Below are 16,429 nucleotides of genomic sequence, written 5' to 3' on the forward strand. Positions count from 1 at the left end.
ACAACACAAAAAACTGACTCAATGTTACCTAATGTTAAATGGTCTTAATAATAAATGTTTGTGTCTTAGTCTCATGTGTCTGCATCAGGTCAAGTTGCTAATTCGGCAAGATTTATTTTGGGCAGCAGGGGAAACTTCCTTCCACTAATCAGGAGCAACAGTTACTTTTTGTTTAGCTTCAGTCTTGTGCTTAGTTTGCAGTGAAGAAATTCAGACTGTTGCATTAGTAAATGTCTGGGAAAATGCTGGTGCTTTTGATCCTCACATCTACACTTTTCTTGACACAATCCTGCTGCAGTTAAACGGGGCTCAAAGCTACAACTTAATTGGCATTTATGCTCCTTTTATGACAATTAGTTTTAATAATTCTACAGCTAAGTTTGAAAAAGGTGACAAACCATCATTTCATGTTGAAGAACCAAGCATAATAGCACACAACACAAAGCTTAGTTTAAACTGAAAGCACCACACTGTTTAGTGATAGCATAATTAGTCTGTGTTGCGGTCCCAGGGGGAACACATGTGAATGACAGATTTCACACTGAACAATACAAAGCCAGTGTTCTCCTTTTTAAATCTTTCTTTAAGCTCCTAAAATCTAAATAAGTGCTCGACTCAAGCTTGACATATTGTAGGTCCACCCTGATCCTTGATGTATTAAAAATTGGCCCCTTGGGTGTTGTCCTAGAAAACATCCTGAGGAAGGCAGCGGCAGAAAACCAGTTCCCATCAGCTTTACCCTCCCTGTGGTTTTCCTCCAACTCCTCTTTGCACTGCCTCCGTCTCCAAGGAAGGATAAATCTTAGTTATAAATAATTAAGTAACTTCAAATTTGTCTTTTCCTCTTTCTTTATCCAATAAGGTGTCCTGCAGTGGGCCGTCGTGAAAAATTAATGACAGAGTGCCATAAATGATTAATTCTTACTTAATTACAACCAGCAAAATGAAGATTTGACAGGAAATTGATGGTGTTTTGACTACAGACATCAGTTCAAATTTTTATGGATGAGGTTTGAATTGGATCTATCACAGCTGTCTAAGTAGTGTCAGCTGGGTGAAGGGAGGGGGCAGCAGCTCAGTGAGGTTTACACCAGGGACATAAATGATGGCAGAACAACAAATACGTCAAGGTGACACTCACTGCTTATGCCCAGGGTATTTGGCCGAGTTTGTACTGTGTGTGTGCAGGAATAAGTATGTTACATTTAATTTAATCACTTCATGGTAAATTAATCACTAACAGTTATAATAAAAAATAATGATGCAAGTAATTTATCAAGCAAAAATACTGAACATTTGCCAATTTTTACACAATGATGCCGTTTTTCTCTGTTAAATAAATATTGTAAACTAAACAACACTGGGTTATGAGCTGTTGTTTAGTCGAAATAAGCAGCTTAAAATTGTCACCTTGAGCTTAATGGGCAGATGATTTAATTGCGAAAGTAAATGTTATTTGCAGCCATACTCGCAATAATTAAAGTATAAATAGAAAATGCACTTGTTTGTTACAACGTGTACTGTAAATGTTAAAAAAGTAGAGAGGTTTTCTGAACCCACTCAGTGAGGTGAACAGACAAAAACACTAAAATCGCACAGGAATTCAAAACTTGTATCCATCCTAATGTAAAAAAATCTGCTGTTTTTTTTAATACATACATGTCACGACTGTAGCAGTGACCGGCTGACTCCGGCCCTGATCTCGGAGCGCCACCAGGTTAACGGTATACTCCTCCCCTGGTCTCAGACCTGTCTGCACGAAAGAGGTGATGGTGCTGGGCAGCTGTGCAGTCATCCCTCCATCATTATCCTGAGATGAAACACAGAACTGATGAGATGAACAGAAACTGGGACTCTGCTGCACACTGTTTGCATATTTTAAGTAAATGTCAGCTACTGTGTGGCACAAACTTCTCTCAGTGGAGATAAATCATCTGGCAGTTAAAATACAATCCTCTACTAGTATGACATAAACTGTGACTGATGCAGCTAATTTTTACACCGTACATAATTTTCTGAACTGAAAACTGAGGATGTTTTTCTCTTGACTTAGTTTTAAATATTTCGATGGCTTAGCACATTACATTGTGAAACTATGTTACTTGGCAAAAATGAGTATGTATGCTACGGTGGTATTTCTCCAGCCCTGTTCTGCAGAGGCAGCACTGTACATTTCCAAAGGCCTGTCACTCATCCATATGGAGCCCCTGCTATTCCCAGCTGTTCTCAGAGAACCCGTGTTGCACATGGACTTCCTGCCAACAGACAGATGTTGCACCTACTGCTGCTCCAAGATCCCCAAAAGCCTGCACTATGACGGCTTGTATTAAAGCAGAACATATAACAGCTTGCTACTTTTCTGAATCAAAAGTGTAATTAGAGATGTAATCCTTTTAATCACCTCAGCCAAATTAGCAGAGCGGGCAGTCACAGAACAACAGTAATGTTGCTCGATATCAATAATGGTACGGTTAAATGCAGGCAGTAACACTAAATGTACAAAATATCACAGTAACATTATATCCCGCTGCACTCGTGTGTAGTTCTCATAAAACAGCATGACATTTTAGCAAGATGTTATTGAAACAAAACAGTGTTAGATACTAGGGGAAATGAGAAGATATATTTTTTGAATTTTGGTGAAATGACCCTTTACATAAATCTTCTACTCATGCTTTTTTAATTTCACTTAATTTCACACAATTTCTTCATCATAAAGCAGATTCATAAGCTCCTAAGGTTCTGTACATCTCCGGCTCTTCATCCCAGGAGTCAGGGAATAAGTTACAAAGTGCAATTTGAACAGTGTTATAGCCACAGGCATGTATTAACATCATTCATGTCGACATCATCTGCCAACATAAAGTGAATGATGCCGATTTGAGCAGTCTCATCATGTGTCCAGACCTTTGAGCTTCGACCACTTGTGTGATTATTCACCATGAATCACAATGTTGAGCTGCTTAAGGAAAACAAATCGTTATGTGTGGTTGTGTGTGAGAAAGCTACAACAAGAACGGCAAGAAATACCCCTGGTATCTTTAATGGAAAAATCAATACCAGGATTATTTTTCAGGACTGCATATGACTCTGATACTTGTACAATGCTAGTAGTAGTGCTCTCCGATTGTTTTCCGGCTATATCAATTCATTACAAAAAGCCCAAAATATAACATTCAGTGATGTGGTAGGTTAGAGGCTGCACGGTACAGTGTTTTTATTTGAAGGTCACATATCCACTGTGGCTGTTTCTAATACTGTTATTGGCGGGTCTTGAAGATCAGCCTCCCTCTCCTCCTTTCTGTTTTCTTTTTACAGAGTAGTGAGTTCTGCGTTTGTTCGCAAAGGCCAAAGCTTTCATGCCCACTTTCATTACGAGATTGTCAAAATTCACAATCCCCATTGCTGGATTAAATCCACGGGGGGGAGTTGGGGAGGGAATGCCAACTCATAATATGATTTCCCCTGTGGCTCGAGCGAAGGAGGGGAAGCAAGGGGAGGAACATACTGTATATAGAAATGGATTGAGAGAGGTGAGGGAGGAGTGGAAGGTGTCTTCTAAGGTAGAGACAGAAGTCTTGACCAAGAGGTGGAGGATGGAAAGTAAATGTAAGAGATTGGTCAGGGTGAGTAAAAGATTATAAGAGAGAGACATGGAAGATTAGATAGATAGGGCCAAAAATCAATCAAATGAAACTAGGAGGCCCATTTCTAGTTCATTCAGATTTTTTTTTTACCTTAATAGGGTTTGAAATAAACACAAAAAACATCTGAACAATGAGATTTAAGGCTTGAAGTCTAACTGGACCAAAGGATATCTCCCCCTGAGAACACCTAAAAGGAGAAAACCAATTACTGTGAGAGGGCACGAGATTAGAGTGCAGACAGAAGCTGAGTTTACAGCAGGAATTAGGAGGAGAAAGGTTTTTGCTTTCTGGCTTTGAACCTGGTCCTGCTGTGGTTTTATGAAGGGTTATTCTGGAAAAGGGTTTAATGGCTCATCCATCTATTAGCCAATAAGCTTAGAGCAATCCGCTTGTCTAATTTGGTATGGGCTTCAAGTTGAGCAAACCCCCAAGAAAACCTAAATCCATCCAGTTATTTTTCTTCCTGCTTCCACACAGACATTTAGAAAGTCATTTAAAGATTGGCATTAGTGAGATTTGAAAATAATTACTTTCAATCACGAATATTTAGTTTGAACAACAAGCAAAATGGAAAAAAAATCTACAGTTGTGTCTTGTATTTTCTCTTTCCTATAGCTTTTTGCCTGCACAAGAGCAGTGAAGTTGTCGTTCACACACAGCTTTACTCTACCTTGGGGATGAAGCTGATTTCCCATCCATCGAAGGAATAGTAAAAGGGTTTCCAGTGGACTTCCACTGATGTCTCAGTGATGAATTTGAAGACTAAACCATCTGGATTGGAGAGATCTGCAGAGGTAGTGAGAGACATATTATTGTTCTTCAGTGAACCACACACATTAATCACTATAGCATCATGTGTGATACTGAATCTTATTTCTGTTATATTTATTTTCTATTTCGTTGCTTCTGTTTTTTTTTTATTCTCCAGCTTTTGATCATGAGTCATGCTGCAATATGGTTTTTAATTGTACAATATGTTTAGCATTTTATTTTAACTTGACAGACCAAGCAAAGTAAAATAAATAAATAATATGGTTCTAAACACATTGAACATGTTGGTGTGGCATGTGGTGCATGTAGTACTATATAGTACTGGATTGTGAAGTTAAACAGTTTTTTGTATAATCAAATAGTATGTTTCATAATTCAATATAATTAATGTAAATCACTAAATCATATCACCATGAAAAAATACAGTATTTGTATTAAGCTTAGTTTCCATAAATTGACTCTGTTAATAAATTTGTCAGTAAAATGAAATTCATGTATCTGTGAAATCGATAATTTGACCTGTTAACGCCCCACTAATCATAACACTGTTGGTCTCTGACAGTTTGTAACCAACTCTCTGGTCACTGGAAACAAGCAGCAGAGTGAAGCGAGCCCTGTTTCTCTATCAGGGTCTGATGACCTGGTAATAATATGAGCCAGGAGACACAGTCAAAAGGTGTCCGGATGTGTGTTTGCTTGTTTGTGCATTTGTTTGAATGTGTATTGTAGTGTGACTGACACCAAGCAGGTGTTACAGGTAAGACTCGCAGCCACAGAGGAGCAGGTGGTACTCTCAGTCGATTAACAGTGTCAGACATCTTTGGGAAGATTTAACAGAACAAACAAAAACTGGGCGCATTTCTGAATATATGACCGTATTTTTTTAAGTAAAGTAAATGTAGATATTACATTAATATTTTATTGACAGCATTGGATTATATTTTACATTTAGTCTTTTATCCAAAGCGACTTACAAGTAGGTCTTGCTTAAGGACCCCCACTGGAGGTAGGCCACAGCCGGGACTTCAAGCCCGCTCTACTGCATGAAGGGGCCAAATGCCAAAATGGCTAAATGTATATTTTAGCCCCCAGTGAGAACCCCCTGATAAAACAAGTCCAGGACTGTACTTACAGGTCCAAACAGTAATGCTGTTAGGGACGCTGATACTGTTGTTAATGACAGCGAACACATTGATGTTGTACTCTAAGCCTGCGTCCAAGCCCGAAATCCTGCATGCAGTGGTATTTCCTGGAATTCGTATCTCTAGCTGTACGCCTGTGAGAGAAACATACACAGATACATCGATTCAGTTAGAAGGAAACAGTGTTTGCTACCAAGACAGTTTGAAGTGATTTAAAGTTAAATTACGACCTTTCTTGCTTTAAAGGCCGGCGGGATCTGTACTAACCTCCAGGGCTGCTTGGTGTGTATGTCACCAAGAAATCTGTCAGCACAGCGGAGCCCACCCACTCCAGGTCAATAGTGCTATCTGTTTTGCCTCGTACAACCAAGTTCATGACGGGTGCCACTGTTACAACAAAATAAAACAAAATAAAAACAATTGGGTATAAACACCTAATGTTTCCGTATTTAGCATCACAGTACATCACATTTGAAACGTGCCAGGGTTACAAGATTACTGTTGGCAATAGCTTACCTCAGCTGGAAACCTGCAAAAATAAGATCTTTTGCCTGTTCAATTTTAGATAGTGTCAAGTTGCATTCATATATTTTTTAAAAAGATAAAGAACGTAGAGGACAGCTCACTGAGTCCGTCTCGGACTCGATCAGACTGCATTGCAGCCAGTAAAAGAAGTCAGTGCTTGTGCCAACAAGAGGCTCAGTGTTGACATTAGAGGGAGAAGCACTGCCATTCATTCAGGTTGAAGTGGAGATTGTCAAGCCATAAAACCTGAGAGGTGGTGTTGAATGTAAATGTGGAGACATAAACAAGAGTGTTTACAGCTCCCTCTGCCAAAAAAAAAAAAAGGGGAGGAGAGGCAGGTGAAGGGCATAAAGGAGAGGACGCGACAAAAGATACAAACAGTTTTAATAAATGAAATTAAGACGTTCAAGCACACAGGGTAGAAGAGAGGAAGGAGACAACTTAGGAGAGTGACTCACGGAAAGAGTGTTAAATGAGGTAGAAACAGAAAAGGAGGAAACAGACCAAAGGAATAAAAGAGCAGTGAGCGCGAGTGGTGTCATAAACAACTTCTCACCCCCTCATCTCTACATCCTGTGATACAGGAGCACAGCCCTGAGTCCTCCTCAGGGAGCCTTTGGATACTTCAGTAGCTGGTTCAGCTACTTCCTCACATACTCGACAGATGGCTGCATGCTGTACAGTAGCTCGCTCATTTCCAATCGCTGAACCTGCACTGGGGGGGCGACTCCTGCAGCATTCACTTAGCTAGATTTATTTCATCAACAGGACCGAGATTCATCACATTTGTGGAAAAAAATAACAAAGAGGGAGTGATAATCTGTGGGATGGAAGAGGGGTGATTGAATGCGGTCATGCATGAAGCTGAAGAGACAAGCAGCATCAAAGTTAACTCCAGTAAGAAGTCAAGGTCAGACTCTCAAGTGAGCACTTTGGAAAAGGTTGCTCTGAACGTTTAGTCAATATTTAAGCTAAAATCTGGAACTTTACACTCATTGTCCCGAAAAGATTTGTTGCAACATCTCTCTTTGTTGTCGCTACAACAACCCGTTAGGCTGAAAGCAAATACTTATTCACGCTATTGAAATTTGTACCGAGGACAGATGAAGACACCCTATTAACATTTCTCCAAGTATGAAGAGAGTTCCTCACCTTTGTGACTGGGCTAGTGTATAAATACACTTCTCTTATGCTTTTTATATCTAAGGGTCACAAACAATTTTAAAAGCTATATCTACCAATATCTCTATCCAGGTAGAAAATAGGAATGTGAGTTAAGACCTTCAGCCTGTATTATCTCACAACTAATTACTTGTGTTACTTATCTGCATTCATGTGTAAGATGATATCACTTGAAAACTAATTTAAATGCTCAGGAGTTCAGTCTTGTCAATTTCTGATAAATCGTGAAACCATTTCTCAGGCATGTATCCATCCTAGGGTTTGTTTCAAAAGGGGGATTTGCTGAAGGTTATTCAAGGATCTCGCCCGGAGTGTTTAAGTCTCATTAGATCTAATCAGTATGCTATCATAGGCAGATACAGCAGAAACTACTCAACGAAAACCTTGATGGTAAAACTCCAGCTGACAGTGGAGGTCAGTGTATCTTCACAGGAGTAACTAACCTTCAGGCTACTTTGTGTAATGGCATTTCTCGTGTTAATTAACAGACTACACTAAAAGTTTCAGTATTAAATACAGTATGTTCAGGTTTATGTGTAATATGTGTTCTACTGTTTTTTGTGTGCTCTTTGTAATACTCATTGTACTAAATGGATATTATATACAGGATTAGACATGACAGTCAATCCAGACGGTTCTCAATCAGTTCAGTTTTGCTTGCAAAGCTATTTAGGCATAATTGCATTATTGTTTTATTATTTTAATTTGGTGAGTTGATGTACAGTAGTTCTTTGGTTAGATTATATTTTCACTGAACAAACCTTTAGGTCATTTCACTTGCTCAAATTAAGAGAGCTATTCAGGTAAAGCCTGCACACTTTGAATAAACAAACTCCGAGCATGCTGAAGATGGCAGGGGCCTCAATGCACAGCTATAGTAAAGATGTCCAGTACATCCACACCACCTGCTATAGCTGCCATGACTAATTACTAGTGAAAAGCAAATTAACTGAAGGCCTGCGGGGGGGTTCCCTGTGCTGGAATAAAAATTTGATTTATAATCCTACACTTTGCTGGACCGTCCAAAATGCAAAAGCAGCCCAGATATTTGCTTTTGTTTGGGGGAAAGCCACCTCTAAAATACACACTGAGAAAGATGCATTGTCATACAGAGGAAAAACGGGAACATTTCTCTTACAGCACAATGGTTCTGGATGTTGGAGGACTTTTGTTACGAGCTACAAAACAATTTCTGTCAAAAATGTGAGAACAGTCTCACGCTGTAGAGACAGACCATGAATGACAAAAGAAATATGATGTGTTCTTTGTCTGTGTGGCTGTCAGCTTAACTTAAGTTGTGTATTTGTGTTATTTTTAAAGCAAGCCAAACAGACACTAAAACCAACAATGAATTGTATTTACCCACCATAATGTCTTTGAATCCGCAACCAGATTTTCTTTATTCATCAGTGCCATAGTGGTGCCACAGATGAATAAAAGACACATCAGTGAGCCACTCCTCTGGAGTAAATGACATGTTTCTTCATTACGAACCATGTGTGGTCCGTCTTTTTTCCATCACTTTTTACAGTCTCTGAAGCACAAAGGAGTCCAATGCACTTGTAAGTAATTGCTGCTTTGCTGGATTCTCAAGTTCCTTTTTTTTTTTTTTTTACGTACAACCCATCTCACATTTTTCATTAAGAGCAAAGTCACCCAGTGCAGCATTAGTTTTAATACTAAAGGTTTAGGCTTAGACGCACAAGCTAAAACCAGATCCGGAGATATGACGGTAAATGTATACAATCAGTTGCTGGTTTTAGTCTCTAATGTTGGATCCTTTTAAGTGTGTGATGAGGTGGACTGTCACATGTCCGCAAAAGCACTCTTCATTACTGAAACAGTTAATCTGACAAATAATATAATAACTGAAGCAAACACGGAGGCTTTATGCAGTGGGATACTTAACCAATCTGCTATGTAGAAGAAGCCACACAGTTCAGATAAACTCGATTGATGCTATACAACGGAATAAGGCAAAATAAGATCGACAAGGGATGTTAGCAAACTTATACAATAAACTGCAGGACTTTAAAGCTCTATCACCGTGGTGAGAAATGTAAATATCAGTTGTCACAGCCGTAGCACTCAGAGGATGTCAACAATGTCAGGATGTCAACGCTACTCTCCCCATGTAGAATAAGGACTCATTGAAATGACGGTAGAATACCTCTGCTGTCACGATTACATGCCACTCTACAGCACAAGTTGATCTCTGCTTTGTGGGTGGATATATTTTTATGTAAAGATATACTTTATCTCACCCCATGCCTGAAACATCCAATTTAAATTCAACAGGCTCCATTATTTCTCATAGTGGGAGAATACAGGCCACCATAATTGAAGCAAAAATACATCACGCTTTCTTCAGCTTCTGATAACATGAAATACTTAAGCCTGTCACCCTACAGGTCTCCAGTAATTGAACTGCTGCGTTTTGTATTCAGCAAACTATCCCCCACAACATTGGCTACTTTAACTTCTAATTGTAAAGAAATAAGCAATTCGAGCTCCCTCACTTGTTACAGATATTAAATAGGAGGGCAGCACGCAGGAGTAAGCCTCAGTAATATGATTTTCTGTCTTTCTATTGCTTGCTCTTCTGTCTATCCTCATCCATCACGTTGTTGACAGCTGCCTCAAATGGCAGAGGAGGATCTGATATTGTGGCGTGGAGAGCTGGCTTTGAACAAAGCTGAGCATGCCTCTGAAACAGCCTCAGCTGCAGCTAATGTGACAGTTCTCTCCCTGGATGAATGTGACTTTTGACAAATGAATGCTGTTACACCTTCTGCAGTCCAGCAAGTCACGCGCCCCACCACCTGTATTTGACGCACAGAGGGGTTTGTTTTTCAGGACGGCACGTATTCTAAAACCGATGCACCTGAGAGTGCTGCTTTCATTTCGATTTGATTTACCGACTCAGGAGCGTAGATACATGCACGAATCTATACAGCAGATCAGATCTATCTACCTGTGTAATTGGACTCAGATATAGGCAACCATGTGTCACAGAGCACTGTGGGTGAGGAGTTTTAATTAATTCCTTCCTCTATTCTTGCTATGTGTCGTCATATGCTGATATGTGAAATCATCTGCTGTCTCCGTTATCTGTCCATAAACTCTCACCACTTAACAGCAGCACACGAATAGCAGCACCTACTGTCTAGAGTACAGAGAGCTTTAAGTGTTCAATGTTGACTTTATAACATCAAATTACTATAAATAATTTAGAGATGAACTGTAGGTTTAGCCTTGGGGAACTTTCAACCGATGGAGTTACTGTAAAATCTCTATGAATCCTCGCCAAATGTCTCAATGCTGTAAATCATAACAGTGACAACTAGTAGCTTAAGGAGAGGTGTCTTACTCTTTGTTGGTTGTTGACATATCTGTATAATTATTCCCACAATGTAAGTAAATGTGTTAAAGAGGAAGCCAAAATACTAACAAAACTTTACTCAGAAGCATGCATTCAATCATTTGGGTATGAGACTTTGACATTATTGCAGTACTTGTAATAATAGTTACAGGTACAACAGATGTGCTGCAAAAATGTGTGTGCTTTGGTAAAATATATGTTTCTGGATTAAATATAATTGTAAACAATGTACTACATGATCTAATAAATGTTATGTAAAAACACAAATGTACTGCTGCTACTACTACTACTTACAATACCCTTAAATATTATGCTCTAATATTGAGTCTGTTATTTCAGGAAAACTGTCTTAACAATGGAGTCACTCCAGCTAATGTGGCAGCCCTCACTGTTCCTGATCAAGAATTCAGCCTGAACTGTCTCAGGGTCACAGAGTGTCATTTTCAAATCTGTTTAAGGGTGGATTTCTGCTCTGAGTCACTTGATCCTGGTCACACTGACAGCAAGTGTTCAGGGAGGACAAGAGTTTCTGCTTCAGGGAATTGAACCACGAATGTCAGACAAACTACTTTTTGTACTTCAGTCAGTCAGAGGATCAAACTCACATGAAGGATGAAAAGTAACAGCCTACCAGAGTTGCAGTCATCTCCAGCAAAGCCCTCCTGGCAGACACAGAACCCCTCTTTGCAAACTCCCTTGTTGCTGCAGTTGTTGGCACAGTACACCAGTGAGCAGTCCTCTCCCACATACCCAGGTCGGCACTGGCACGTCCCGTTGATACACAGCCCCTGATCTGAGCAGTCATTGAGACACCTCCCGACCATGCAGTCTTCGCCAGTGAAGGATTCCTCGCACACACACTCCCCGTCGATACACAACCCGCGCCCTGAGCAGTCAGCAGGACACCTCGGCTCTGAGCAATTGTCGCCTCCGAAGTCACGGTCACACACACACTCTCCTTCAACACACACCCCCTGGCCGGAGCAGTTGTCCGGGCAGCGAGGCTCTGAGCAGTTTTTGCCGGTCCAACCTTCCTCGCAGATGCAGCCACACAGGTCAAAGCTGAAGCTGCCATGACCACTGCAGCCTGGGATAAAGTCCAAACGACCTGGATGAAATGAATAATGCATTTATTGTGCATTATGTATCTCAGCAGTGGGTGATTCAAACATGAAGCTTCCTATACAACAGTCCTTCAATGAACAGTCTGACATTTAAGGTAATATTGCTTATGTAGATGAATGGAGAGCTGGTGGGGTTTTGTTTTGAACATTAAAAATGTAAGTCTAAATAAAGACATCAATGAAAACCTGTCACATCTTGTTCATTTCTAATTGTGCCACTGTCCTCCTCAGCCGAGCATTTCATCCTCATCCTAATTCAGATGGTGACTGCTGGAGATAATCATTTTCTTACTGTCGAGATGGAGAGTTTTCAGAAAATATTTGAATGGGGTGATGGTGTCAATGGAGCAGATCCTTTAAACATTATATATCCTATAACTCTGTCCATTTTAATCCCCTAATATTATAATGGCAGCATTGCCTGAATAGGGAACTTTTTTTTTTACCAGTAGCACAAGTTTCTCCACACCGTTTATACCAAGACTGAGCAGCAGAATAAAATGTTGCCCTCCAGCATCAATATTCTGCTGCTGTCTGTCTCCACTTCACTCATTGTATAAACAGTTTTTTCTGCCTGTTTTACCTACGGTACCAGTTCTTCCCTCTTGCCACATATTAGACTGTTTCCAAATTTTTATCTTCTTTGTATCTTTGCTTTCAAAAGTCAAATGATTGATACGGGATATTTTGGTGCAAATACTGTAAATAAAATAGGTTATACAGCAAAAGCAAACAAACAAAAAAATACATATCTGTCTTTATCCAGATGCTTTGTTTAACAGTACTCACCCATGGCTGAGCCCTCTCCACAGCATCCAGATCCACACTGAGTTCTGAGCAGAGAAACTTCTCTCTCAAGCATCTCCACCCTGGTGGCGAGCTGCTGGATTGTGGTTGTTGTTGGACAAGCACATGCAGCTTTTGGGATGTTGATGCGGTGAGTAAATGTTACCTGATAAAGGAGGGAGGTTTAGTATAAGAGGTATAAGAAAAAGTAACAAGACAGTCTACAACTTAACTTAAACCACCTCCTGCAACATTATTCAATTTTACACCACAGCAAGAGGCACAAACAAGCTCCACATAGATGTGAAATTCAGAGGGAAGTGGCGAACTTAAATAAACTCTGGATAAAATGACTGTTTGGGACATAATAAAATGTATGTTGCCTGTTGATGCAAGAAACAAACTGCTAAATTGAAACATAAGCTACAGCTGGTAAAGTCTCTATCAAAATGTTTCTGTTTTGTTCTGTGTGATTCTGCGAATTACAAATTCACCCAGTGACATTTGGACATCACAGTTTACCAGACTCGAAACAGCTTACATCCTAGACGAATTTTAAGATGGATGCCAAGGTGGCAATTGTCCAAACACATTTTTTTTAGCTTTAGATAAGATAGCTAGTTTTAATTTTTAATTAATCACAACTACTACAAATAGTTGATTCAAGAAATGTAGAAATCCAGTTACTGGCATTTATACTGTGAGATCAACGTGCAGCTAGTTTATGAGTCCAACAAGTTTTTAAGACACAGCACAGATCCTCTGTAGGTTGATATAGCCTACAGTATATCTTGATCAATCTTCTCCATCAATTTTTTAAATGTCAGTGTATTTTAGTGTTCACCTAAGTTACAGCACCACATAGACTGTTAATAGTAACTTGTTTTATTAACGTTATCATCTTTGACTGAAATTCAAATTAAACTAACCCCAATGTTAGAATAGCTAGTCAGCTTGCACAGAGAAAAAACAGGTCTTAAACAACCACCAGAAGACGTACACTGGAAAATTCATTCTTTCTCTTGCCACAGTGCAAAGCTTGATGTTTGATCTGGATTTGAGGTACATGTCCAAAGACTGTTCCCTCCTGCTGCAGCAACAGAACTAACATCCCACCTGATTTCGAGGCAGGTACAGATTCAGATTCATATTTCTCATTGTATTGTTTAATTCCATCACATTTGATGCTTACAGGGTTGTGACAAGATATCTTTTGAAACTGTTTCTTATTGATATCTTCTCAATTTCTGCCATGATATTTCTTGAAACCTATATATATACCCATATGCAGGAAGTTAACAACACTGACATCTATCCACAATTTCCTTTTCTCTGCTGACACTAGTCAGAGTTCTGTCCTTCTGATGTGTTTCTAATTTTTGTTCACCCAATTTACATTAGTGAGGAACAGAAACCTCTTTTACTAACATGGCACATGTGATACATTGATCTACTGGTGCATTGTTTATAAAGGGACATTATACGTAGAAGGTATTTTTAAAAAGTAATTTAAATTATAGTATATTAATTTACTTTTGCACTGAAGAAACTTGTTTGGGTACCACACCCAAACAATGTAAAACGTTTGTGTTAAAACTGTTTGAGACATTTGAAACAGAGTCCAATTAATTAGTTGACTCATTTGAACTTCTGTCACAAAAGCAATGCAAGTGCTGGGGTCCCATCCTACATGACATATCGCTCTCAATTCTTTATTACTATTTTTGTTCATTGCTAAAATACCAACCTGGCTGTCAGCATCCAGCGTCTGCTCAGTGTATTCTGTTGGTCCATCTGGATCTTCTGGACCCTCAACGGACGGTCTGGATCCAAGTTCAGCACGTGAACCTTTAAAACAAAAAGAATATGTCTTCTTCTAAATACAGCATGTATGTGTGTCTGTGTGAACAAAAGGTGCCTCCGGGGCGGCAGATGAGATGGCTACAGTGAGCTCAAATAATCAATCAGAAAACCTCACTCTTACCTGGGGCTGGCGGTGCGGAGGCGTCCAGGTCGACAGAGCACAGAGACTCCAAGGGAACATTGATGTTGTAGACGTGGTTAAAGATCACCGGTTGCTCCCGCAGGGTCTGGTTGGCTGAGGAAGCTGAAGGGGCCTGTCTCCTCACTCTGGTGGTACGAACCAGCTTGTTGTCTCCTGATGGAGCAGCGTGAGTGGCACCCTGGAGAAATACAATATGAAACAAAAACTGCACGTGGTTTGGACTCAGGGGTTTGTAGTAGTTTTTGTTCTCTCCATCTTGTGTTTCCAGAATAACAGAATGAAGAAGGAGAAACGAACCCAGGGGGACACAACAAGATGTCACAAACAGACAGTATAGTATGAAGGATTTTCTCATTTGCTGCAACACCAACAAAGTAATTTTCAGATTAAAAATTTAGGTCATTTGCAAAAGATTGTTGTTCAGTGTTTCAAGATTTTCCTTCTTTGTGTCTGACAGAGAGCTCAGAGAATTTCTCCTGTTACACAACTAAGTATTATTCCAACGGGGCAAGAAAGATAAGCAGAAAATATAATCACAGGCAGACGAGTCTAAATACCACTGTACCATCTCAGTAGTTATATGCTGAAAACAAACTGTGCAGCTTAATTAAAAATTTTAGATTAACAGTGCATAGTGATGAAAGTGTGGCCCTTTTATTTAGAATATTTTCTGGAAGGAGTATGATCCAAAACTTGTATCATTGTGGAGAGGTGCTGTCAAGGTGCGTCCAGTATTTACTTTTGAGTGAGGCTCACCTCTCCAACTTAACTAATCAGATCCTTTAAAGGATTTCTGCTTAATTTGCAAGTTTTGCGGCATTGTTGTTTATTTTAATTTGATAATGACTAATGCTTGAGCGTGTGTTGAGTATAGAGACCAGGGAGAAGGAGAGTTGGGCGTAGCAGAGTGAATTGATTTCGAGCGCCATGTTAGCACTACTACAGAGTTAATAGCATATGATTAAAAGCTCTTACCTGAGTGGGATTGATCATTTGCTAATGCATTTCTCAAACAGTGATTTTCCAGTCATAGTTTATAAACCATAATTAGGCACGACAGGTCTGACAAGATTTGGATCTCTCCCACTTAATGAAGACACAGGATGCTTAAGGAAGATTGATACACAACATATAAATAGTTTAGAGGATGCAAGTTGTTTTTTAACCTCCTGAACCTTTAAACATAAAGTGTAAAAGTGTAAAGAATGGATTAACCAGTTTTTCTTTTCAATCATAACCAATTACGTAGTTTAACTTTGGATTACATCCCAGTCCATAGAACATATCATTAAAATCCATGGGGTAAAAAGTACTTTACTACTGTAAATCCACTGTGTAGTATTTTCTCACTGAATCAAAGCACTTACATGCTGAGTTTATACATTTAAATTTGCAGCTTTGCTGTGGTCTTTACTGCACATGTTTTGAACACTCATGGATCACAGGAAATATTAATATAATATCAAGATACTGTTATCTTTGCCAAACACAACCTAAAAGCCTTTCCATTTAAAGGTGGAAAAAAAAAACTAATTAAACAAAAAAAAAACAACTGCAAATACAAAAAGGATTATTATAGAATGAAATAAAATCTGATCCTACATGTTTCCTATTTTTATTTCTAATACTAGAACTGACTAGCTATTCACTTACATAGATCATCATCAACGGGTGAGGATACTTACGTTCTGCATATGACTTGAATTTTTAGCCTCAGTCCTTTAGCACACTATAATGTACAGTTCAGCCATCAAGTGCATCAAGATCATTTCATATGATTCATACTGTATATCTTACATGTTATATGTATATTGAAGTGTTTTAAGATTGATACAGGCAGGTTTAAAATGAAAAGCTGCTTTGTC

General features: G+C 39.3%; 1 protein-coding gene across 1 annotated transcript in view; it reads right to left on the minus strand.

The window, feature by feature from the left end:
• Window positions 1–16,429, minus strand: part of tnr (tenascin R (restrictin, janusin)) — a 143,167-nt gene that overhangs the window by 45,459 nt on the left and 81,279 nt on the right. Inside the window, exons 5-12 of the mRNA XM_026373752.2 lie at window positions 14,544–14,742; window positions 14,307–14,407; window positions 12,563–12,725; window positions 11,281–11,757; window positions 5,828–5,947; window positions 5,551–5,694; window positions 4,318–4,433; window positions 1,660–1,810 (exon numbers count right to left, since the gene is read on the minus strand). Of these exons, the coding sequence (XP_026229537.1) occupies window positions 1,660–1,810; window positions 4,318–4,433; window positions 5,551–5,694; window positions 5,828–5,947; window positions 11,281–11,757; window positions 12,563–12,725; window positions 14,307–14,407; window positions 14,544–14,742 (1,471 nt within the window). The remainder of the gene's footprint in view (window positions 1–1,659; window positions 1,811–4,317; window positions 4,434–5,550; window positions 5,695–5,827; window positions 5,948–11,280; window positions 11,758–12,562; window positions 12,726–14,306; window positions 14,408–14,543; window positions 14,743–16,429) is intronic.

The sequence above is a fragment of the Anabas testudineus genome, chromosome 17, assembly GCF_900324465.2.
Source record: "Anabas testudineus chromosome 17, fAnaTes1.2, whole genome shotgun sequence".
Classification (NCBI taxonomy): domain Eukaryota; kingdom Metazoa; phylum Chordata; class Actinopteri; order Anabantiformes; family Anabantidae; genus Anabas; species Anabas testudineus.